At 34.6% G+C, this 22,380-nt stretch overlaps 1 protein-coding gene across 1 annotated transcript in view; it reads left to right on the top strand.

Moving 5' to 3' along the window:
* Window positions 1–2,770: 2,770 nt before the first annotated feature.
* The window catches only part of LOC139513391 (probable serine/threonine-protein kinase dyrk2), a 43,597-nt gene continuing 23,987 nt past the window's right edge, over window positions 2,771–22,380 (top strand). Inside the window, exon 1 of the mRNA XM_071301814.1 lies at window positions 2,771–2,875. Coding sequence (XP_071157915.1) covers window positions 2,858–2,875 — 18 coding nt within the window. The 5' untranslated portion in view covers window positions 2,771–2,857. The remainder of the gene's footprint in view (window positions 2,876–22,380) is intronic.

The following is a 22,380-nucleotide window of genomic DNA, read 5'->3' as shown; positions in this document are numbered from 1 at the left end:
CAGGTTTTTTTCTTTTATCAGCAAGATGAATACCTTAGCATTTAAAATTTAACAGAGATACTGATTTCCTAGTCAAAAGTATTGGGTATACTGTCATTGTATTGTCTCTCTGTTTGTTCATCTGTGTAAGCAAGTTTCAGATCTTTCAGATACAGACTTCCTGTTACCCCTTCTTCATAATTATTTCATATAATTAAAATCATCATGGCTACCAACATTGAAATTGTATATTTGCGGCAGACAAGCATTTCGTCTACAAAAGACTCATCAGTGACGCTTCTATCAAAAATGTTAAAAAGGCATAATAAAGTACGTAGTTGAAAAGCATCGAGGACCAAAAATTCCTAAAAGTTTTGCCCAATACAGCTTAGATGATATGTTCCTGAGATTGAAAAGCACAGCCTTAGTATGTCAACAGCAAAAGTTTTGTAAACAGTTAATTTATAACTGTGACCATATAATTTATAACTATGACAACTCATGTCAGCACAGAAGTGCTGACTACTGGGCTGGTGATTCCCCCGAGCAATAAAAACTCCACCAGCAGTGGCATCGACCCACTGGTTATAAATAAACTAATCATAGATACAAGGATTGAAATTTTATATTTGCTCCAGACGCACGTTTTGTCTACAAAGATTCATCAGTAACGATTGACTGTGCCTCTGGTATCTTTCGTCCCTCCTGAATAAAAAATAATCGTTGAATTAACTATAAACAAGTTATTTTGCACATTTCTCAAAGTCGTCTAAAGCAATGTCCATATTTGGTCATAGATTGACACTGATGAATATCAACATGTGATAGCATTTTAAATCAGAACACCTCCCCATTTGTAGATACTGTAGATTCATTATTATTTGTAGGATAGGATACACATTTTCGTGGTTATAGGTGAACCAGGAATTTCAATGTTCGACGAAGTATACATTTTCTATTGGGGTGTATTAAGACTTTGGCAAGACAGCCAAATTAGATATCCACAATTTTTCCTCAATCACGAAAATTGGTAAACTAAAAAATAAATGAATCCACAGTATTGAATAAAAATGTCTCCGTCAGTCATAAGCTGTAATGTACCAGCACTTGCTGAAAAATCAGTCATCTACTTCCTGTTTCAAGTTTGCAAGTTATTCCTCACAGGTTTCAGACAGAGGCTACTATTACAAAGCTTCTATGAAGTGGAAAACATGTGATATATATGGATTCTTATTGCATGTCAATCTGTTGAGATAAAAGGTTGTAATTTCATTTGATATGGTCTTCAATAAACTCATCATAGATACCAGAATACAAACATTATACGTATGTTTCGTCTACAAAAGACTAATCAGTGATGCTAATTTTAAAAGTTATGAAGGTCAAACAAAGTATAAGTTGAGTGCCATGAGGACAAAAATTCCAAAAGGAATATGAGGAGCGTTTACTAACTATTAGTCCGAGATTATTCTGACGTCCAACGTCTGTTTTGCCAGACAAGCTGGGGACGTGGACGTCAGAGTAATCTCGGGACTATTCGCATAAGAGGAGCTCTATATCATCCTTCGGTCAGTTTTGGATGTGACGGCATTAGTGTGACTAATTTACCAATTTACTTTCTTTGTTTATTAACTTTAACTTATTCGAGCTATGCATAACTTATTCACTCAAATTTTATTATAAATTTTACTTTCTACTATTCTCTTGCGCCATGAAGTTGTGGAGGAGACATATATTGTTATATCCGTGATTGGGGCAGTGTATAAGTATTGGCACATCTCACATGAAGAATTATTTAACCATGCCCCCTCGTTCATGGTCAATCTTCATTGAAACTTTTGTATAGTTTGCATGTAAAATTTGTAAAAAGGCAAGTTTTAATCGGAACCCCTAATGGTAAGTCCATGCTTTTTGGTATGGTGTTGTATTGGCTGTAATAACACTAAAATATACCAATCGTCAAACTGAATAAACCACTTCCTCCCTGTGATCTACTCTCCCACTTGTTTAATGTTTTCAAAATAGTAAGATCCGGAGTAAGTTCTGAATGAATTATTGACAATTTTAACACATCGGGTTTCAGAGTAATGACTGTTTTCAACGCCCGGTAAAAGTCAAACTAATGATCACCGATTTGACTTGAGTTCTCATATTTGATTCATAACATGCTATGACGTAAATCTAAATTGTAAAAAATAAAAAAAGACGTGGAATAATGCTAGGAGTTGTCATAATATATCAGCATTCCGTGCGTATAATAGGTTTATCCCTAATTAACCATCGCGATTACCTGAAAAAAATGTACCGGTAGTCATTCAACGGATATAAGCATAAATATAAATAGATAGGGAAGCATTTGAAGATTTTTTCCAGGTCTGTTTGATTTCATGTCATAGATGTTTGAAAATATAAAATGTAAAATAACAAAAATACCGAACTTCAAAGAAAATTCAAATCGGAAATGGTAAAATCAAATGCTCAAACACATCAAACGAATTTAAAACAACTGTCATATTCCTGACTTGGTACAGGCATTACCTAATGTAGAAAATAGATTAAACCTAGTTTAACAGCTATCTAAACCTCCCGCTTGTATTACAGTTGCATACAATTCAGTTATATTGAAAACAATGTATGAAAAAACCAACAGGCATAATAGGTAAAAATGTCAATAACAAGGACACAGCATTAACATTGTTTTATGATCTTAATCACTATAAAACAAAATAATATGTCACCAAAGAAAAACAAAATGGCATATATATGGACAAAGCACATAAACAAAAATGGATGACAATCCACAAGAATGGCCATATTATAGCAACGCATTGGCGCAATGTTAGAATTACCGAGCCACGTAAAACGGATATAACCAAAAATGAACCAAATAGTAAAGGTAAGTAATTTACAAAGACATATAAAAGAACACTATAGATCATCGTTTTACTTTTATATAGATATGAATGATTTGTTTTTGGCAGAATATGATGGCTCCCTTGCTTTACTTTAGAATGTTGACACTCATTCGAACTTTTGTGGATAGTTGTCTCATTGTCAATCATACCACATCCTCTTATTTTTATACTCTTCTTTTTAATAACGGTATACGGTTAGAGCATGCATAACCCATCATAAGTTAATAGTAAAGGTAGTGTTACGTCCTGACACTGAGGTAAATCATTGACTTTTGCATCTTAATCTGGTGCTCTAATGTTCTTAGTAAAAACTCGCAATACTTTGATAAACCCTTTTTAGGACAAGTTTCGGGATTCAGGGCTTGCTAAAAAAATCGCTCTGTACTTTCTTAATATTTTCCTATAATATCTGCTGTTCTTTCGTAGGGTAATGGCACCGGTAGTGTTTTCAAATCTGACGGAATAGTCCATGCTTCCAACTGTCTTATCATTTTCTTTCATTCTTGTTGATATATTTTGCAGTTTACTTTAAAGTGTTCTGCATTTTTTTCGTCTCCCATTTCGATGGATAGACCGATTTGGTGGCTGTACTTATTAAGCATATTATAGCCTGTTCTTAATCTTCTTAATCCTGAGAGTAGGTACCATTTCATACAGTTGTCTACCAGTTTCAGTTATTGTCAATATACCATGCCATTTTATTTCTGTTGACATGCTGACAGTGCATATGCCATCCAACATCGTTGAAACATTAATTTGGAACCTGGGCACTGGTATTTTGGGACTAGTTCCTTGGTTGTTTCCAGTACATAGTTGTGGAGGATATAATATGAAAATTATGCAGCACTGAAGTGGAAGATGAAATTCATTTTCTTCTTCATTGTCCTGTTTTAGAAAATAAAAGATCTGATTATATAAATAACTTAAATAAAGTTAACAAGAACTTTAAAAGCCTCCCAAATAAATCAAAATTGATTAATGTCATCGGAGGATAATGTTATCATAAAAAATGTAAGTTTATTATTGTGTACTTTATATACAGAGATAAATGTTATTCTCTGTAAAATAAAGATACCGGCAGATTGTTTGTCCATCTACATGTATGTTATATAATACAACTTTCGATTATATTGTTATGCTCTGAGAAAATTGATATTGTAATTGTAAAAAAAATCAATGTAATCGCTTGTATGTAATTTACCTTATGTGTACTGCTGAAATCATTGGGCGTCCTACCTTACATTAAAAGACTTTGTATTTGAATTGTACGTGTAGTACTGATCGTGCTCGACGTTGCCCTGGGTTACCCGGCCATGAGTCATCTGTAAAAACATTTCATGTTGATATATATTTTCGATTATATTTTAGGATTATATTTACATCTTCTGCATTCTTTTTTTGTTCAGTTCCTTAATATCTTGTCACTTGTCCCATAATGTGACAACGTCGGCAAACTTGCAGGTCTGACCTGTGACGTTGTTCATTTTGTCTCCAATGAATATATAGATTAATGTTGGTCCTGAAGTTGACCCTTGCTGTTAACTTATTTTTGTGTCAAATTGTTCCTCCATATATTTCCTTATTATGCATTTGCCTATGAGGAAGCTGTTGCTCCATGTTAAGATTTTTCTTTTCAAACCAAGTTAAAGCAGATTCATCACCAACCCCTCACGCAATATTAAAAAGTCTTTCTTTTATTCGAACAACCAAGGAATATTGATTCCTTCCAATTCGGAAACCATGGTTTATAAGGGACCAACTTGTGTTTTGGTCAGTCGGAGTGGTGCATTTGTAGTTCCCAGATCTTTTCTGAACCCTTGCTAAAACTGCATCCTAATTGGTTAGCATATACGAATATGTGTAATAGTAGCTAGTTTTTACAAAGTTTTTTTTCTAAAATTTTACCTCTTTAGTTTTTTCATATTGCTTTTATTTTCACTTTTGTGCATAAACCAATCAGCACACTGTTGATCTGGTCCTGATGCAGTAATTGTGCAAAGGCGGTGTATACTAGCCTCTATTTCATCTTTGTTTAATTATCTGTCAAATCCATCTCTTTCCTGTTTTGCTTCGCTTCGGGGGGTTATTTGATAAATTTCGTTAAAAGGGATCAATTATCCCTGTGTATTGGCAAGTTTGGTATATATGATCAACTGCGTGACTGTCATATGTTGTGTTTTTCAGCCATGCTTCAAATCTGGCTTATGTTGCACGCTTTCAATCTTCACAGTCTACTCTGTTCAGTTACCATACCCGTATTGGCGTTACATAATAGCCATCTGGGCAAACAATAACATTTCCCTTTACCAATACTCGTATATGGTCATTTGGTATGTTTTCAAGTGTTTGTGTGTAACAAATTATTAAATTTTGATGGAAACATGAGTAAATGATATATAACTGATTGAATTCCTTCTTGTTGTTTGACCATCATTTGCACAGATTATATTTGCTTTATTGACATATTTTCTATAATGGCACCGGCTCTGTTTTATTTAACATTTCTTAATTCTTAGCTTTTGGCATTTAGGTCTTCTGCTATTATAGCACGCACACTAATTCTTATATCTTCTTTTTTTGTAGCATATTTTTCTCTTTGGTAATGTATTACTTGTGGTATGAATAGACATACAATAGAAAACTTTATGCCGTTGTCGGTTGTTATTGAAATAGCTACACATTTTGAGTTTCTTTCTTTAGTAGATTGCAATTCCTCCCATATCTTTTCCTTTCACATCACATTTGAAATACAGCCCGTAATAGAGTAGTGATCGAATTCGCCGCGTTTCTTTACCGTCAGATTAAGTTACTTTATCGACAAACTTATTTCAGAAGTGACATAATTTAATTTTCTTCATCGACAAAATATTTCATGTCCAACGTGTAAGTTTTCATTGTTTAAGTCGAAGTTTTTTTTAACACAGTAAAACATTTTTATAATCAACCTCTGTCATTGGCATTTTCATTTTAACGGTAAAGGATCAAATACGGGATCTCCGAAATTTCTATCATTTGTTACGAGGAAATCATTATTCAATCGAACATATGTCTTTGTTCATGACACATATTATGAAATACAAAGGAGTTGATGATCAAATACTTTCGAATTGACGGATTCAAAAATACATAATCTAGAATGTGTGTTCTGTCATAAACAATGGCTTCGTCGTGCGAATCGACGTGATAATGTTACATGTAACTGATCTTCGCTGTAGAAACAGTTGGTGCGACCTCGATAAAATCTTTATCAATTCAATATAAGCGATAAATATTCATGACTACAATGATAATGAATTTATTGGAGTCACATCCACTGTTTCTACTGTAAACATGAACTCGTCGGTTAGCGCAATGAAGACACTTTTAAAGATTGAGATTGTTGGTTTATTCTTTACACCTTCGAGGTATTAAAATTATTTCAGTGTTTATTTAAAGTAAAATTTATTTTCAAATCTCTTCTGTTTAAAATTGTCGAAACCTCTGTTTAAGATTACTGTGGTAAACTATCTATTCTATAGCTAGGACCATTTTATAATAAATACCCTTTTGTACAAGAATACTTTCTTTAAAAAAGTATAGATCTGCTGGTTATAGATTTTTTTTATAACTTTCATTATTGTGACGACGCGCTATGAAATTCAGATTAATTTATAAATGAAGTTGTATATAAATTTTTGGTCATAAACACAAATCTTTTAAACAGTTCGACAAGTGCGTCAATGTTACAGTAGTCTGTTTACTGTAAGTTACTAAGCTTGGCGTCAACGGACATTTTGAGATTTTTTATTGTAAACAAATGGTGTTTTTTTTTAAAGAAATCAACATTCAAAATTTAGAACTTCATGAACATGTATAGGAAGCTGAATTATTGCACATCTATGTATTACTTAAAATTGTACTTCGATCTGTTGCGTCCTTAAAATGTTCTGACCGTCCTAAGATTTAATGTACGGAAATCCGAATTGAATGTTTATGACACACAAAAAGAGAAACCAGAATCTCTTGATGACCCAACGTATGTACACGTTGGGGCGATTTAGAGCTTTTCAGAAGGAGTGAGATTCCACCCTTGTTGAAAGCCTTGTGGAGACCTCTAGATTTTTAAATTCCCTCCGTTTTTCTCATGGATGGAGTGTGGTCTCTCTATAAATTACCCCATATCTTTTGCATTTTCCTATGTTTTCATGTGAAAATTTCCATTAGATCATATCTGTTAAACTAAATGTACAAAACAGGCTCAAGAACAGGCGAAATTTCTTTTTCAAACCCGAACCAGAAATCCATTTTTTTTCTAATAGAGCACCTTACACTATCGTCAATGAGTTCAGGCATGTGAAAAATTATATAATCATACACAAGAAAGAAACCCTGAACAGGCTTTCAGCAATAATTTGTATCTATTTAATATTAAGTAAATATTAACATGTTCATGTATTTGATAAAGTACAGATATAACAAAGAAGCTGCCAGGTATCCGACGTAAGAGTACACTTTTTACTGCACGCGTAGTCGGGTGCGTTCACTACGAGTTCGACTGGATATAAGGAAGTTATTATGTTTACTCAGATTTGAAATTATCTTTTAGAAATTTTTTTAGTAATTGAGAACCTATGTTGTTTATGGGTAATAGGTGAAATGTTGCATGATCCCTCAAAAAGATTTTTTTTTTACTGATTTTTACTAAAAAAAATATTCTCTGTGTGTGCCATTGCAAGAGATAGTTTTGCTCGTTATTTTGTCATATTAAAAAAAATTCTCAACAAAATTTTCCCGTTTAAACTGTACTAGAAAAACTTGGTAAACAGTTAAAAAGGTGTTTGATAGGAATGAAGTCCTTTATTTTTTCGGACTACAATGTGTACCGTATGTGTGATGGATTTGAATTCAATCAATAACTTTGAAATGTTTTCTCATATGTATACACAAAAGGGAGTACTGGTATTTGTACTTCTGTTAGAATATGTCTTCGTCCGTTTCACATGCCAAACTTTTTTCTAGTGCAGTTTAAACGGGAAAAGTTTTTTGAGAATTTTTTTTTTACAGTGACTTGACTGTTAGTGTTGCTCTCCACCAATTGCAATTCATTCAAAATTTTGACCAAATTGCAATTTGTTTTATGAAACCAAATTGTTCAACTGGTCAGAACATTGAACAAATTGTTAAGTCAAAATGTGAAAGTGCAAGGTGATAAAATAAAATATACTTACAATCCTATAAGACTTTAACTCCACTTTAATGATGTTGTGACAAAATGAGTTTATCAGTTTGTATACTGCAGGGCCGTAACTAGCCTCTTTTAATAATGAGGCAAAATATATTCGCCGAGCGCAGCGAGGCGAAAAAATTTTGGCGAAGTGTCTGGGGGCCGCTTAAGGCCCCCAGAAGCTTTGAGTAAAATAACGCAAAATCGTGCATTCTGAGCGTTCCACGGACTCGTTCTTACATTGAAACGCAAATAATCTTTAGCTATTTTTTCGGCAATATCTGGTCGCAATGCAAAAACATTGATTCATTATAATTTAAGACTTTTAGGTTTTAGGGTCAATATTAAATATTAAAAGACCGATATGTAGGATAAAGTAAAATTCGTATTTCTCATAATCCCGGGTTTGTCTGTCTGCTCTTGTCTTGTATTGTGCTGACTTTGATGATTATTTTATGACTAGATTTAAATACAGTGACAGTGCAGTATTATACTTTAAAAGTACTAGTACTGCTTAATTCGACACTAGGGACCATGTTGACCTTCTTTTACAGTATTCAGGATTCTTTTATTATTGAGTACCCTCCAGCAACTATCAAGATGAAGAACAGGAATAAAAATTTTGACCATTGATCATTTGTATTTTTTCTATGCATGGACTTTGTGTGCTATAAGTTCCCGTGTATGTTTACCCCATATTCCTTTATTTTCTGTCTGAACACGACTTAATACAAGTTTAACCCTTCAATGTAAAAGGTCATATGGCAATACATTGTTGTTGTTTTTTTGAAATGATTTGTTACCGGGAAATCGGTGGTCTTACTTAATTTAAACCATGTCAGTTAATATGTAGTTTTGTCCACAGGCGCTTGGGTATATGATACATATATATTTTTATTTTTTATTGTTGTTGATCAAAATAGTCAATTTTCTATATTTATAATACTTATGTATCACTTTTGTGCATGTCTCAGAAAAAACACCCAATTTTACAATCCATACCAAGAAAAATTGGGTATTTTCTCTGAGTCGTTTAGATCACTCGAAACTAGGTGAGACATGTACAAAAGTGATATATATGCATTATTAATATAGAAAATTGAATATCTTAATCAACGAGAAAAAAAATATATCTGTATCATATGCCCAAGGCCTGTGGTTTAATATACAAAAAAGGCAGTTTTGAATTCTTTGATATCAAGTTCAATTATCGATGCAGAAAAGACAATTTTTTTTCTGTGTCCAGTAGCATCGTAGAGTATATTCTTAAAGTATTTTCCCGCACAATATCTGGATATTGGTGGACATGCAACATTGCGCACGTTTAGAAATGAAAATCAACACTCAGACTATAGTCATAAAGTAGGAATAATAGGAATAAGTAGGAATAAAAATAAAAGAACAAAAGACCGTGAAACCCGAGACACAGAAGTACAAACAATAGACCATCAACTCCGAAAACCAAAAGTTAAATAGAAACATGGATCACGAAAAAAATGCAGGGGCGACATCAGGGAGTGAAGAGAACTTGCTTCTTGCACGACACTTTCCGTGAAAACAATTTGATATGAAGACAATCTTTTTTTTTCATTCTTTTTTTTTTTTTTTTTTTTTTAATTTTCAGCATGAGGCATTTGCCTCATTTGCCTCAATGTAGTTACGGCCTGAGTCATTTCCATGCTGAAGAGGAACTGTTTATTTTGAATTGCTATAAAATTGTCCAAACTAAGCTTTCATATAGTTTTTCTTTCTAATAGTATTCTATATTTATAGGAATCAGATATCATTTTAAATAAAACATCATATATTCAGTAAAATATGTGTGAAATAACAATATGCTATTGATAAGTTTTCAGGGGAGATAACCTAAAATATTATTCTTTTGAAGGTGTAAAGAATAAACCAACAATCTCAATCTTTAAAAGTGTCTTCATTGCACTAACCGACGAGTTCATGTTTACAGTAGAAACAGTGGATGTGACTCCAATAAATTCATTATCATTGTAGTCATGAATATTTATCGCTTATATTAAATTGATAAAGATTTTATCGAGGTCGCACCAACTGTTTCTACAGCTAAGATCGGTTACATGTAACATGATCTCGTCGATTCGCACGACGAAGCCATTGTTTATGACAGAAAACACATTCTAGATTATGTATTTTTGTTTCCGTCAGTTCCAAAGTATTTGATCAATTCAACTCCTTTGTATTTCATAATATGTGTCATGAACAAAGACATATGTTCGATTGAATAATGATTTCCTCGTAACAAATGATAGAAATTACGGAGATCTCGTATTTGTTCCTTTACCGTTGAAATGAAAATGCCAATGACAGAGGTTGATTAGGCAGCAACCATTTGATTTTCTGGGGGGGGCTATGGGTTTTTTTTTTCTGGACAAATTATTTTTTTTGCCTGCGGCGAAAAACAATCTATTTTTTTCGCCACAAGTCACAAACAATTTTTTTCTTTCAATTTTAGCATAACATATGGTGGCAGCTGAGGGTGAAACAAACAATTTTTTTTTCTCAGAATTAAAAACAAATTATTTTTTTCTTAAAAAAATGGAAACAAACTTTTTTTTCCATAAAAAACCATAGCCCCCCCCCCCCCTCCCCCAGAAAATAAAATGGTTGCTGCCTTATACAAAATGTTTTAAAAAAACTTCGACTTAAACAATGAAAACTTACACGTTGGACATGAAATATTTTGTCGATGAAGAAAATTAAATTATGTCACTTCTGAAATAAGTTTGTCGAGAACGTAACTTATTCTGACGGTAAAGAAACGCGAATTCGATCACTACTCTGTTACGGGCTGTACCAATAGTTCTGTCACTACTCAATTTAGTTTGTCGATAACGTAGCTAATTTTGACGGTAAAGAAACATCAATTCGATTACTTCTCTGTTACGGGCTGTATAAGGAGCTGTCGAACAAACTCGGTTGTTTCACTCCTCCGTGGTGCAATTAATATGGGTATGCTTATGCAGTTTTATCATTATTGTGTGAATTTTAAAAGCTTAACTTTGCAGAATGAAAACAGCTTAATTGTGCTCAATCAAAAAAAAATTATTATAGTCATCTTCCTGGCAAAACAAAATGTTTATTTCAACAATCAGCGTTATCTTTCTTTATTCACTAATTGGACTTGTATGATTAATACTTATATGATGACATTTATGTATGTTATAATTTACTGTATATAATTAACATAATCAGAGCGAGCGGAGAGAGAGAGAAAGATCGGTATGAAAGTGTGAATGATCGTCTTAAATTTGGCAATGCATGAAATAGCCCTGTGATTAGGACATACAGAGTTTAAATTCGAATTTTTATGTAAACCTATGGCGGTTTCAATGTTCGGTTATCGTTATATTGTTATGTTATATCATGCAAGTGTGAGCTGTCAGTTCATCGAAGGGTCACAGTAACTAAAACCGTACAATTTACAATTTACTGTTTATTAAGTCATATTCATAGATACAGGTTACATAGAGTTAAATAAATTTAAAGTTCATTTACATATAATTATGTCTTAGAGTTTGCATTTTTGTCAAGTAACAAGAACAGTGTACCGTTAATTGTCATATTTTTAATACATAATGTAACGTTTTAACGTTTACACTGTTCCCCCCTTTTCTTAACTCTACCGTTCTTTAACAGGTCATGTTCAGTTTTAGTCACCAAGTTTTCTTTTTAATGATATTCATATATATATAATCATATGCATAGAAACTGTTTAAAAACAGATAACCTTCTAGTAATTATGGACGTCAAATGTAACGTAAAAGTCAAAGCATGCTTTTACCTGTTTTGTATCTTTCTGATTATTTCCGTGATTTGAAACGTCATTGTTAAGATGATTTTACATGTAACATTATCTCTATATCATGCACATTTATCATTACTTCGTAGGGATACCTGGTCAATCAATTTTGTACGATTGTTTACATTGAAAGGTCAACTTTGTCATTCCAGTACAATTGCCGTAAATCAAGTATCGATTGTCGTTAAACGTGTCAAAGACGTAACGTTTCGAGTCTTTTAGAGTCGAAACGTCATTTTCTAGTCGAAATTTAGGTATAAAAGAGCGTGCGTTTTGCATTGTTTCAGTTGTGGTTCAACTGGGCATAAGGCAACAGCTAGCCAAAAGCCTACTTCTAACTGCTATAATAAAGCAACTTTAGGAGTCTTTCTGACCTTTTCCATTATAAAAACAACGTGATAAATTTCAAGGTTAGCTTATTTAAAAGGCTTTTTTCGAGTCATTAAAGTCAATATTCTGACTCAATTTCTGTTGACGTAATATACTTAACGACTCGTTACCAGAGTCTTTAATTTAATTATAAAATAAAAGACACTATTCAGTTTTAAAGAACTATTAACGGTCTACGTGACCTTCCGGCATATTCACACAATACTTCCATACATATTTTTGGTATAAAAGTTTATGCTTTCTAATCCGATTTCTATACGAAAAGGTATTCAGAGAAACGTGTAATTTAGGTATCCAATAGCAAATAGCTATACAGATCTATTGAAAAGGTCTCTATTGTTTTTCTATACGCGTTCGATTATTACATAGTTTAGGAACACATCATACTTAATTGTAATTCCGCCGATTTTCTAAGTTAGGATATAATAGTTCAAAGCTAGTCATTTTTTATTATATTGTTAAGTATTGATTTTATTTGTATTGTTTGACCAGGAACATCCCTACGATTTGCTTGCTTAATCTTGGTGACTATTAAAATATTAAGTAATCAGTTACATTTGTTGAAGTTAATAACATAATATCTTATAACATCATAAAATATTTGTCTCATAAATTAAATAATTAACTTCAATTGGTATTACTAATTTTAGCCAAAATATGTCAACATCGGAACTGAGTCCGTTGAGCACTGCCCGAATGTAAAAACAGTGTTCAGGGATCCAGTCCTGTAACTCAGTTACACTCCTCCCCGCTATTACAAAAGAGTAGCATATACACAAGAGGTTCTTCTTCCGAGTCTATTACATTTCGAAAGTTGCAGATTTCACACGAGGCGGACACGTTACAAATTGGTGGCAGCGGTGGGATATTCCACTTTTAATTGGTGGAGAAAAACAAGTCCAGAACTGTGAAATGGCAACTGGAGGATTACCAAGACGACTCAATTTTATGGAAAAGGAGGAACCAAGCAGTAGAATAACACCAGATGCCCAGGGACCACAGCTCCCCGCATCAACAATGGACCTGACCATGGATAATATGGTAGACGTAACACCTTCAGGAGAAGTCCAGATGCGGGTGACAAAAGGAGTTTACAGACAAGACGAGTCACTAAATGGAGACCAACCCATAGAAATGGCGAGATGTAGAACTCAGAAAGAAAAAGACTCAAATGACGCAAAAATAACTGACGAGGAACAACTATTACAAGACTTAGAAAAACACAAGGAAGCTGAGCGAGACATTTTGGAAAAGCTAAGGGGTTTTAAAACTAAAGACGAAAAAAGGTTTTCCCATGGAAGGGGGGATAGCTCAAATGAGGAATACCCTGGGCTGCGATTACCTAACACTGAAAGGGGGAGGTTGCAGCAGGATGATCCCCGGAGGTCTGAGAGACCCGTGCAACGGCCGTGCATTGATAACTTTCCATGGAAGGCATCCTTTCCTGGTAATGATTGTACTGGAGACGAGACTACACGAGAGGCAAATGTAGCTCCCTTCAGGCCAGGGGAGGATTGCAGGATATCTGTTGATAACAGAAACAGGTGTGTAGACACCAATACTCCTATAGCAAATACGTATATGAATAGGGTCGTTGACTCAGCTGACCAAGGATATGACTCAAGTAGAAACTTAAATAGAAACAATTTTGACGTTAGGTTAAACACAATAAACCCAGTAACAAAGTCGCAAGTAAATGACCAAGACAATGTTAAAGCTAAGAGACCCCCTTTGTACGATGGGATATCAAGTTGGCAAGACCATCTTGTCCAGTTTGAGATGATAGCTTTAAAAAACAATTGGTCTGAATCAACTAAAGCTTATGAGCTTGCAACAAGTTTAAAAGGTGACGCTCGGGGAATAGTAACTGACTTAGAGCCAGAAATGAGACTCGATTACAAATATCTAGTGGCAGAGCTTACGTCAAGATTTGAGCCAGCCAATCAAGCTAACATGTATAAAGCCCAAATGAATTCCTTGTTTAGGAAACAAGGACAAACACTTCCGGAACTAGCCCAAGAAATAAAACGTATTACACGCTTAGCATACCCAACAGCTCCTATTGACATAAGGGACCAGTTAGCTAAAGACTGTTTCATACGAGCAGTAAATGACACTAAAATTCAACTTACACTTTTTAATAGGGAACCTAAAACAATTGGCGATTGTGTAAGGGTTGGTGTAGAGTACGAAGCATTTGTTGTTGATCAAAAAAGACTTACTAACACAAAACCAGCAATTCGAATGCAACATGATACCCCATTTGAACAAATAGACGACGAAGATAACATTTTAGGACAGATCGCAAAAATGAGTCACCAATTAGATGCCATGGCTAAATTTCAAAAGTCTAATGACTACTCTGGTGTTACCTGCTTCTATTGTGGCATTAAAGGTCATATGAAAAAAACTTGTCGTAAATACCAAAATGATAGACAAAATAATACTGTACAGTATCGCTCATCACCCAACACACAGCAAAGGTTTAATTATGGTTCACAATATACACAGGGTACCCAGACTGATAGACAGGGAAACTAGAAAATGCTGGTGAAGCGGACCAGTCACCAGCATTACATTTGGATGTTAGGTCTAATATTTACCAATTTAATGAAAATAAACAAGACAGTCTTTTTATAAAATGTTTTATTTCAAATATTAACATAAACTGTTTGGTTGATACAGGAGCAACACTCTGTATTATACATCCTAGAAAATTTTATGCTTTTCCTCCTGAAGTAAAATCATTGTTAAAGATAAACAAAAGAAAACTTTGCATGGCAAATGGTGACAGTATCCCAACATTAGGAACAATTGACTTACCTGTGAAGATTGGGGGAAGTTCAATAACACAAAAATTTACTGTAGCAGAAATTGATGCACCAGCTGTACTGGGGTATGACTTTTTACATAAAAATAAATGTAACCTTGATTTAGGCTTTGGAATATTAACCATAAATGGAATCAAAATAAATTGCATGAAGTTGAGTCAAATGCCTTCAGTTTTTAAGGTTTCCATAAATGAAAAAATGACCATTCCTGCCCATACTGAAATGATTGTCAATGCAACTATTCAAGGTGACTCATCACACATCATGGACGCAATTGTCGAACCAGTAATGTCAAATCATACTAGTAATCTCCTGATTGCTAAGGCTTTAGTTGACCCAAGTCAAGGTCATGTCCCTTTGAGGATAGCAAACTTGACAGATGAAGTACAAACGGTATTTAAGTCAACTTGTACGGCTGTTTGTGAGTCAGTTGACATGACTCAAAGATATGAAGATACTTGTAAAGTATCACAGATGATAACTAAAGAAAACTCAGAAGATATTCCTTTGTATTTACAAGATATGTTTGAGAGAAGTAGTTCCAATCTTTCAGAGTCTCAGGTTGATGAGTTGAAACAAGTACTTGTACGGCATAAAGGTACATTTTCAAAAACAAAAGATGACTTGGGTAGAGCCACAGCCATTAGACATAAGATAAACACAGGAACGGCTACTCCAGTTAAATTACAACCCCGAAGATTACCTTTTCATAAAAGAGAGGAAGCCGACAAGGAGGTACAACGACTCCTTGATTGTGGCATAATAGAACCATCTAAAAGTCCTTGGTCGACAAGTCTCGTTCTTGTGAAAAAGAAAGACTCTTCTACGAGAATATGCACAGATTTCAGAATCTTAAATTCTAAGACAATCAAGGATTCATACACACTTCCAAGAATAGACGATTCCCTAGATGCATTGAGGGGCTCTAAATGGTTTTCTGTGCTAGACTTATCGAGTGGATATTTCCAAGTCGAAATGGACCCCCAGGACAAAGAGAAAACTGCTTTCTCAACTTCTAAAGGTCTTTTCCATTTCAATGTCATGGCCATGGGTCTATGTAATGGGGTAGCCACATTCCAGAGACTAATGGAGTACGTACTAGCAGGGTTAAACTGGGAGACTTGTTTGATTTACATAGATGACATAATTATATTTGCTGATTCCTTCGAATCGCATTTAAAGAGACTTGATGAAGTTTTAGGTAGAATAGCCACTAATGGTTTAAAAGTGGCTCCCAAAAAATGCCACTTATTTCAAAAAAGGGTTTCTTTTCTGGGTCATATAGTTTCGGAAGAAGGCATTTCAACAGACACTGAAAAGAACGAAACAGTTAAATCTTGGCCATCTCCCAAAAACATTAAAGAAGTAAGAAGTTTCTTGGGAACATGTTCCTATTACAGACGGTTCATTAAAGACTTCGCCACTATAGCAAAGCCATTGCACAAACTGACAGAGAAAAACGTTCAGTATGATTGGACTGAAACTTGTGAAAATGCTTTTCAGGAACTAAAAAACGCTCTTACAACTTCACCACTTCTGGGTTATCCCGACATGAAAAAACCTTTCATTTTAGACACGGACGCTAGTGGGTATGGTCTTGGTGCTGTATTGTCCCAAACAGTTAATGGAAAAGAAAGTGTCATAGCTTATTATAGTCGATCGCTGAGTAAGCCTGAGAGACAATACTGTGTGACAAGGAGAGAACTCCTTGCAATTGTTTCTGCGATAAGAAATTTTCACCATTATTTATATGGCAGTCCATTTTTAGTTCGCACAGACCATGGTGCTTTAAATTGGTTATTAAGGTTCAAAAATCCAGAAGGTCAAATGGCCCGATGGTTAGAAGTTCTAAATACGTATAACTTTGAGGTTCAACATAGACCTGGGCGACTTCATGGGAATGCTGATGGGCTATCACGCAGACCGTGCTACCCATGTAGCCACTGCAATAAACAAGACCAAAAAGAATTTACTAATACTGAATTGGAAGGGTGCATTAGAATGGCAAAGACAAATGACGATATAGAGGACCAAAATACTGAAGATGAGACGCTATGGATTCAACAAAAGACAACTGATGAAATAATACAGGCACAAAAATCTGACGAAATCCTGGGTAAATTATATCAGATGAAAACCGAGTCGAAAGATAAACCAAAATGGGGGGACATAGCAATACAAAACCCAATAATCAAACGGTACTGGTCTCAATGGGACCGTATTGTTTTTGAGAATGGTGTTTTAAACAGGCAATGGCTTGACACAATTACTAATGTGACAGTAAACCAGTTACTGGTTCCCAGTTGTTGGACAAAAGATATCTTACAATTATTACACGATAATCCAACGTCAGGACATTTAGGCATACATAAAACGGTTGCTCGTGTCCGGAGAAGATTTTATTGGGTGGATTTCAAAACAGACATTTTAAAGTGGATACAGCAATGTCCCATGTGCACTTCTAGAAAACAGCCTCCGAGAAGGGCCAAGAGTAAAATGAAGCAATATCAGGTTGGGGCACCAATGGAACGCGTGGCTCTAGATATAATAGGGCCATTTCCATTATCGAAGAAGGGCAATAAATATGCCTTGATAGTATCAGACTACTTCACCAGATGGGCTGAAGGGTATCGCATGCCTGATATGGAGACCAAAACTATTATAGATAACTTTGTAAATAACTTTGTGTGTAGATTTGGTGTTCCCAGACAAATCCACACAGACCAGGGACGACAATTTGAGTCGGCATTATTTAAGGAATTATGTACCCGACTCTGTATTGATAAAACTAGAACCACTCCTTACCGCCCTCAAAGTGACGGGCTTGTGGAGCGACTCAATCGCAGTTTGGAAGAAATACTAAGTAAATATGTCAGTTCCAATCAAAAGGACTGGGACGAACAGTTACCGTGGGCTTTCATGGCCTACCGGTCATCAGTACACGAGTCAACAAAATTTTCACCCTGTAAAATGATGCTTGGTCGAGAGATTGAACTCCCCATCGACTTAATTTATGGCCCCCATCCCCAACACGAAGAATTTATCGATGAAACCCAAGTCGTAAATGAACATATGATTCAAATAACGCAAAACATGTGGAAAGTACATGAGAAAGCAAGACGAAATATGGTGAATGCCAGTGAAAATCAGAAAAAACAATATGATATTAAGAGCTATCAACATTCATACAAGAAAGGGAATGTAGTGTGGTTGTATACCCCTACTCGGGTCAAAAACATTAGTCCTAAACTTCAAAGAAAATGGGATGGCCCATACTTTATAGTAACTGTTCTGTCTGATGTGACCTACAAAATTCAGAAGAATCCCTCTTCAAGGTCACAGGTTGTTCATCACGACCGTTTAAAGCCATATCACGGAGAAGTAAATAACTGGGTTATTTAAAACAAAACAAAGATAAAAATATAAATAATCCAAGCACTGAGCATACTGCTGCCTGGAAGACATGAAAAGCTCAAACTAATTTCATATTATTTACCCAATAACAACTAATAATGCCCTTTTTAGTTCTATTTTAAACAAAAATGTTCATAATATCATATTATATTGATATTTATAGAGTATAACAATATTAGTGTACATAACACACTTGGTATAAGGAAAACTGGTACTTAGATGTGAACTGCAGCATTTACTTTGTACCCAGAAGCTATTTATTTGACAATATGAAGATAACTTATGAAGTAATCATTAAATGGTATAGAAAAGCTCTAGAGGCAATGAGTTGCGTCTGTGTCCTAGTTTTGCCTCGCTGGAGTGCACAGGGAGATGAGTAATAAATGCCCTATGTGTCTTAATATACAACAGGTCGGATGATTACTGCATACCGTTGGATATTTCATAAACTAACCCAGATGTACCTGAAACAAAGATAAAATAAAATTCAACTTAAATAATTAAAAACACAAGCAAGCAAGATGGGATCCTCCTGGTCAAAGGTTTTACATTGTATTTTCATTTCCATTTCTAAAGATAAAATGTTCTTTATTTAGATGATGTTTACGTGCAGGCACTGTGGTGCTGAATATTTGTCTCGGGAGAAGATGATGAGGCATGTTAGGAATAAGCATTCCAAAACCATTGTCGAATGTAAATACTGCTCCTATAAGGTTTCTAGCAGCCTGGCCTTCAGAATGAAGGAACATGAGAAGTCAAAACATGCAGAGCAAGTAAAAGCAGCAGAAAAGAAAACAAAATACAACAATGAAAAACCGAGGTCCAATCCAACATTTGTCATCCCGGTATCACCAATGAAGAGGGCGCCATTGATCCAGAAATTTGAGAAGTCCCCAGAGAAATGTACTAGTAGGATGAACTTTTCTCCAATAAAGTCCCCCGTCCCTATCACATTGGGTTATGACGATGAAAACTTACCACAGCTACCAGAGAATTTGATGGCACTTTTTGAATCGCCGGTCAGACCAATTTCCCCTTTACCAACTACTCCCAAGAAAAAAAAGACAGAAACACCTAAATCTACTGAAAATGCCAAAAGCAAGAAAGAAGAAGAAAAGTTGGAAGAAAGAAATAGACATCTTGTCCTACCAAAAAAAGATGACTTGAAGGATGAAAAGACCAGATTTATGGCACCACCCTCTTTATACCAAACCTCTGAGGATGCTGCCAGGGTTTTATGTATTCGCGAGAAGGCAAAAAGAAGCAGCCAAATGTATTCAGGATCCGTCATCCCTGATGGCATAGGGGGTGTGAAGAAAGTAGAAAAGGCAATTCTGCCTGATGGAACAGTATATGAACTGAGTGCCTATTGGATGCCCGATCCTGCTTGTTCAAAAAGCTTTAGGCCGCCTTCTCCACCTATTGAAGAAAAACCATTGCCAATATATGTGGCAGAGCCGGTAAAAGATGTGACAGAGTCGGGAGAGTATACGGAGACAACAGTGGTAGTGATAGAGGGAAGCGACACAGAAGAGGAAACAACTGAAGAAGATGTCATCCAGGTTCCCGAAACATCAGAGAAAGAGACGCAAACAGAAACTACAACGAAGGACATGTCGACACAGAGTGGGGAGATGAAGATTATGTTTGAGTTAGTTTAATCGGAAGATAGACATTGGGGGTTGGGGGTGGATTTTAACCAGAGATGAAGTAGAGACATTCAGGATTTCAGATTATAGAATGGACATTTGAAAATTATTATTGTTAGTTGTATTTTATATTTGACATATGTACTTATATCATGTTTTTATTGTGTTTAAAATGTTTATCATGTTCGATCATTCCCTGTTTTTTTAGAGAAGGGGGCAATGTAACGTTTTAGCGTTTACACTGTTCCCCCCTTTTCTTAACTCTACCGTTCTTTAACAGGTCATGTTCAGTTTTAGTCACCAAGTTTTCTTTTTAATGATATTCATATATATATAATCATATGCATAGAAACTGTTTAAAAACAGATAACCTTCTAGTAATTATGGACGTCAAATGTAACGTAAAAGTCAAAGCATGCTCTTACCTGTTTTGTATCTTTCTGATTATTTCCGTGATTTGAAACGTCATTGTTAAGATGATTTTACATGTAACATTATCTCTATATCATGCACATTTATCATTACTTCGTAGGGATACCTGGTCAATCAATTTTGTACGATTGTTTACATTGAAAGGTCAACTTTGTCATTCCAGTACAATTGCCGTAAATCAAGTATCGATTGTCGTTAAACGTGTCAAAGACGTAACGTTTCCAGTCTTTTAGAGTCGAAACGTCATTTTCTAGTCGAAATTTAGGTATAAAAGAGCGTGCGTTTTGCATTGTTTCAGTTGTGGTTCAACTGGGCATAAGGCAACAGCTAGCCAAAAGCCTACTTCTAACTGCTATAATAAAGCAACTTTAGGAGTCTTTCTGACCTTTTCCATTATAAAAACAACGTGATAAATTTCAAGGTTAGCTTATTTAAAAGGCTTTTTCGAGTCATTAAAGTCAATATTCTGACTCAATTTCTGTTGACGTAATATACTTAACGACTCGTTACCAGAGTCTTTAATTTAATTATAAAATAAAAGACACTATTCAGTTTTAAAGAACTATTAACGGTCTACGTGACCTTCCGGCATATTCACACAATACTTCCATACATATTTTTGGTATAAAAGTTTATGCTTTCTAATCCGATTTCTATACGAAAAGGTATTCAGAGAAACGTGTAATTTAGGTATCCAATAGCAAATAGCTATACAGATCTATTGAAAAGGTCTCTATTGTTTTTCTATACGCGTTCGATTATTACATAGTTTAGGAACACATCATACTTAATTGTAATTCCGCCGATTTTCTAAGTTAGGATATAATAGTTCAAAGCTAGTCATTTTTTATTATATTGTTAAGTATTGATTTTATTTGTATTGTTTGACCAGGAACATCCCTACGATTTGCTTGCTTAATCTTGGTGACTATTAAAATATTAAGTAATCAGTTACATTTGTTGAAGTTAATAACATAATATCTTATAACATCATAAAATATTTGTCTCATAAATTAAATAATTAACTTCAATTGGTATTACTAATTTTAGCCAAAATATGTCAACATCGGAACTGAGTCCGTTGAGCACTGCCCGAATGTAAAAACAGTGTTCAGGGATCCAGTCCTGTAACTCAGTTACACTCCTCCCCGCTATTACAAAAGAGTAGCATATACACAAGAGGTTCTTCTTCCGAGTCTATTACATTTCGAAAGTTGCAGATTTCACACGAGGCGGACACGTTACAATATCATATAGAGTTAAAGTTTATATACACATAATAATGTGTTAGACAGTTCGTTGCACAAACATGTCAGTTTGAATTATTATTAAATCATGATAGAGGTATGTTATTAAAAATTAAAACAAGTCAGGAATATGATAGTTTCTGTTGGTTGATACCGTTTGATTTTGTCGGTTTATACGAACTTCCCTTTTTAAATATACTTTGTAGTTCGTTAATGTTATAATGCTTTATCAGTGTTGTATTATCTTTCACCATTTTATTGTCAATAGATCGTATGGACTTTGCACCAACTTTTTCATTTACTATTGTTTTCTCTTGTGTATTGCCTCTTTATGATGTATTTGATTTAAGGTGGTATGGGTGTCTTTCGCCATCTTTGATTGTAAAAAACAGAGAATCTAAGGTCCGGATTTTCTAGCATGCTAGCAAAATTTGATGCAATAATGCAGATATTAAATGAACCAATTTATAAGAATATAACTTATAAAT

The sequence above is a fragment of the Mytilus edulis genome, chromosome 2 (genome assembly GCF_963676685.1).
Source record: "Mytilus edulis chromosome 2, xbMytEdul2.2, whole genome shotgun sequence".
NCBI classification, from domain to species: domain Eukaryota; kingdom Metazoa; phylum Mollusca; class Bivalvia; order Mytilida; family Mytilidae; genus Mytilus; species Mytilus edulis.
The sequence above is the reverse complement of the archived record's forward strand: the minus strand, read 5'-3'. Positions and strand labels throughout refer to the sequence as shown.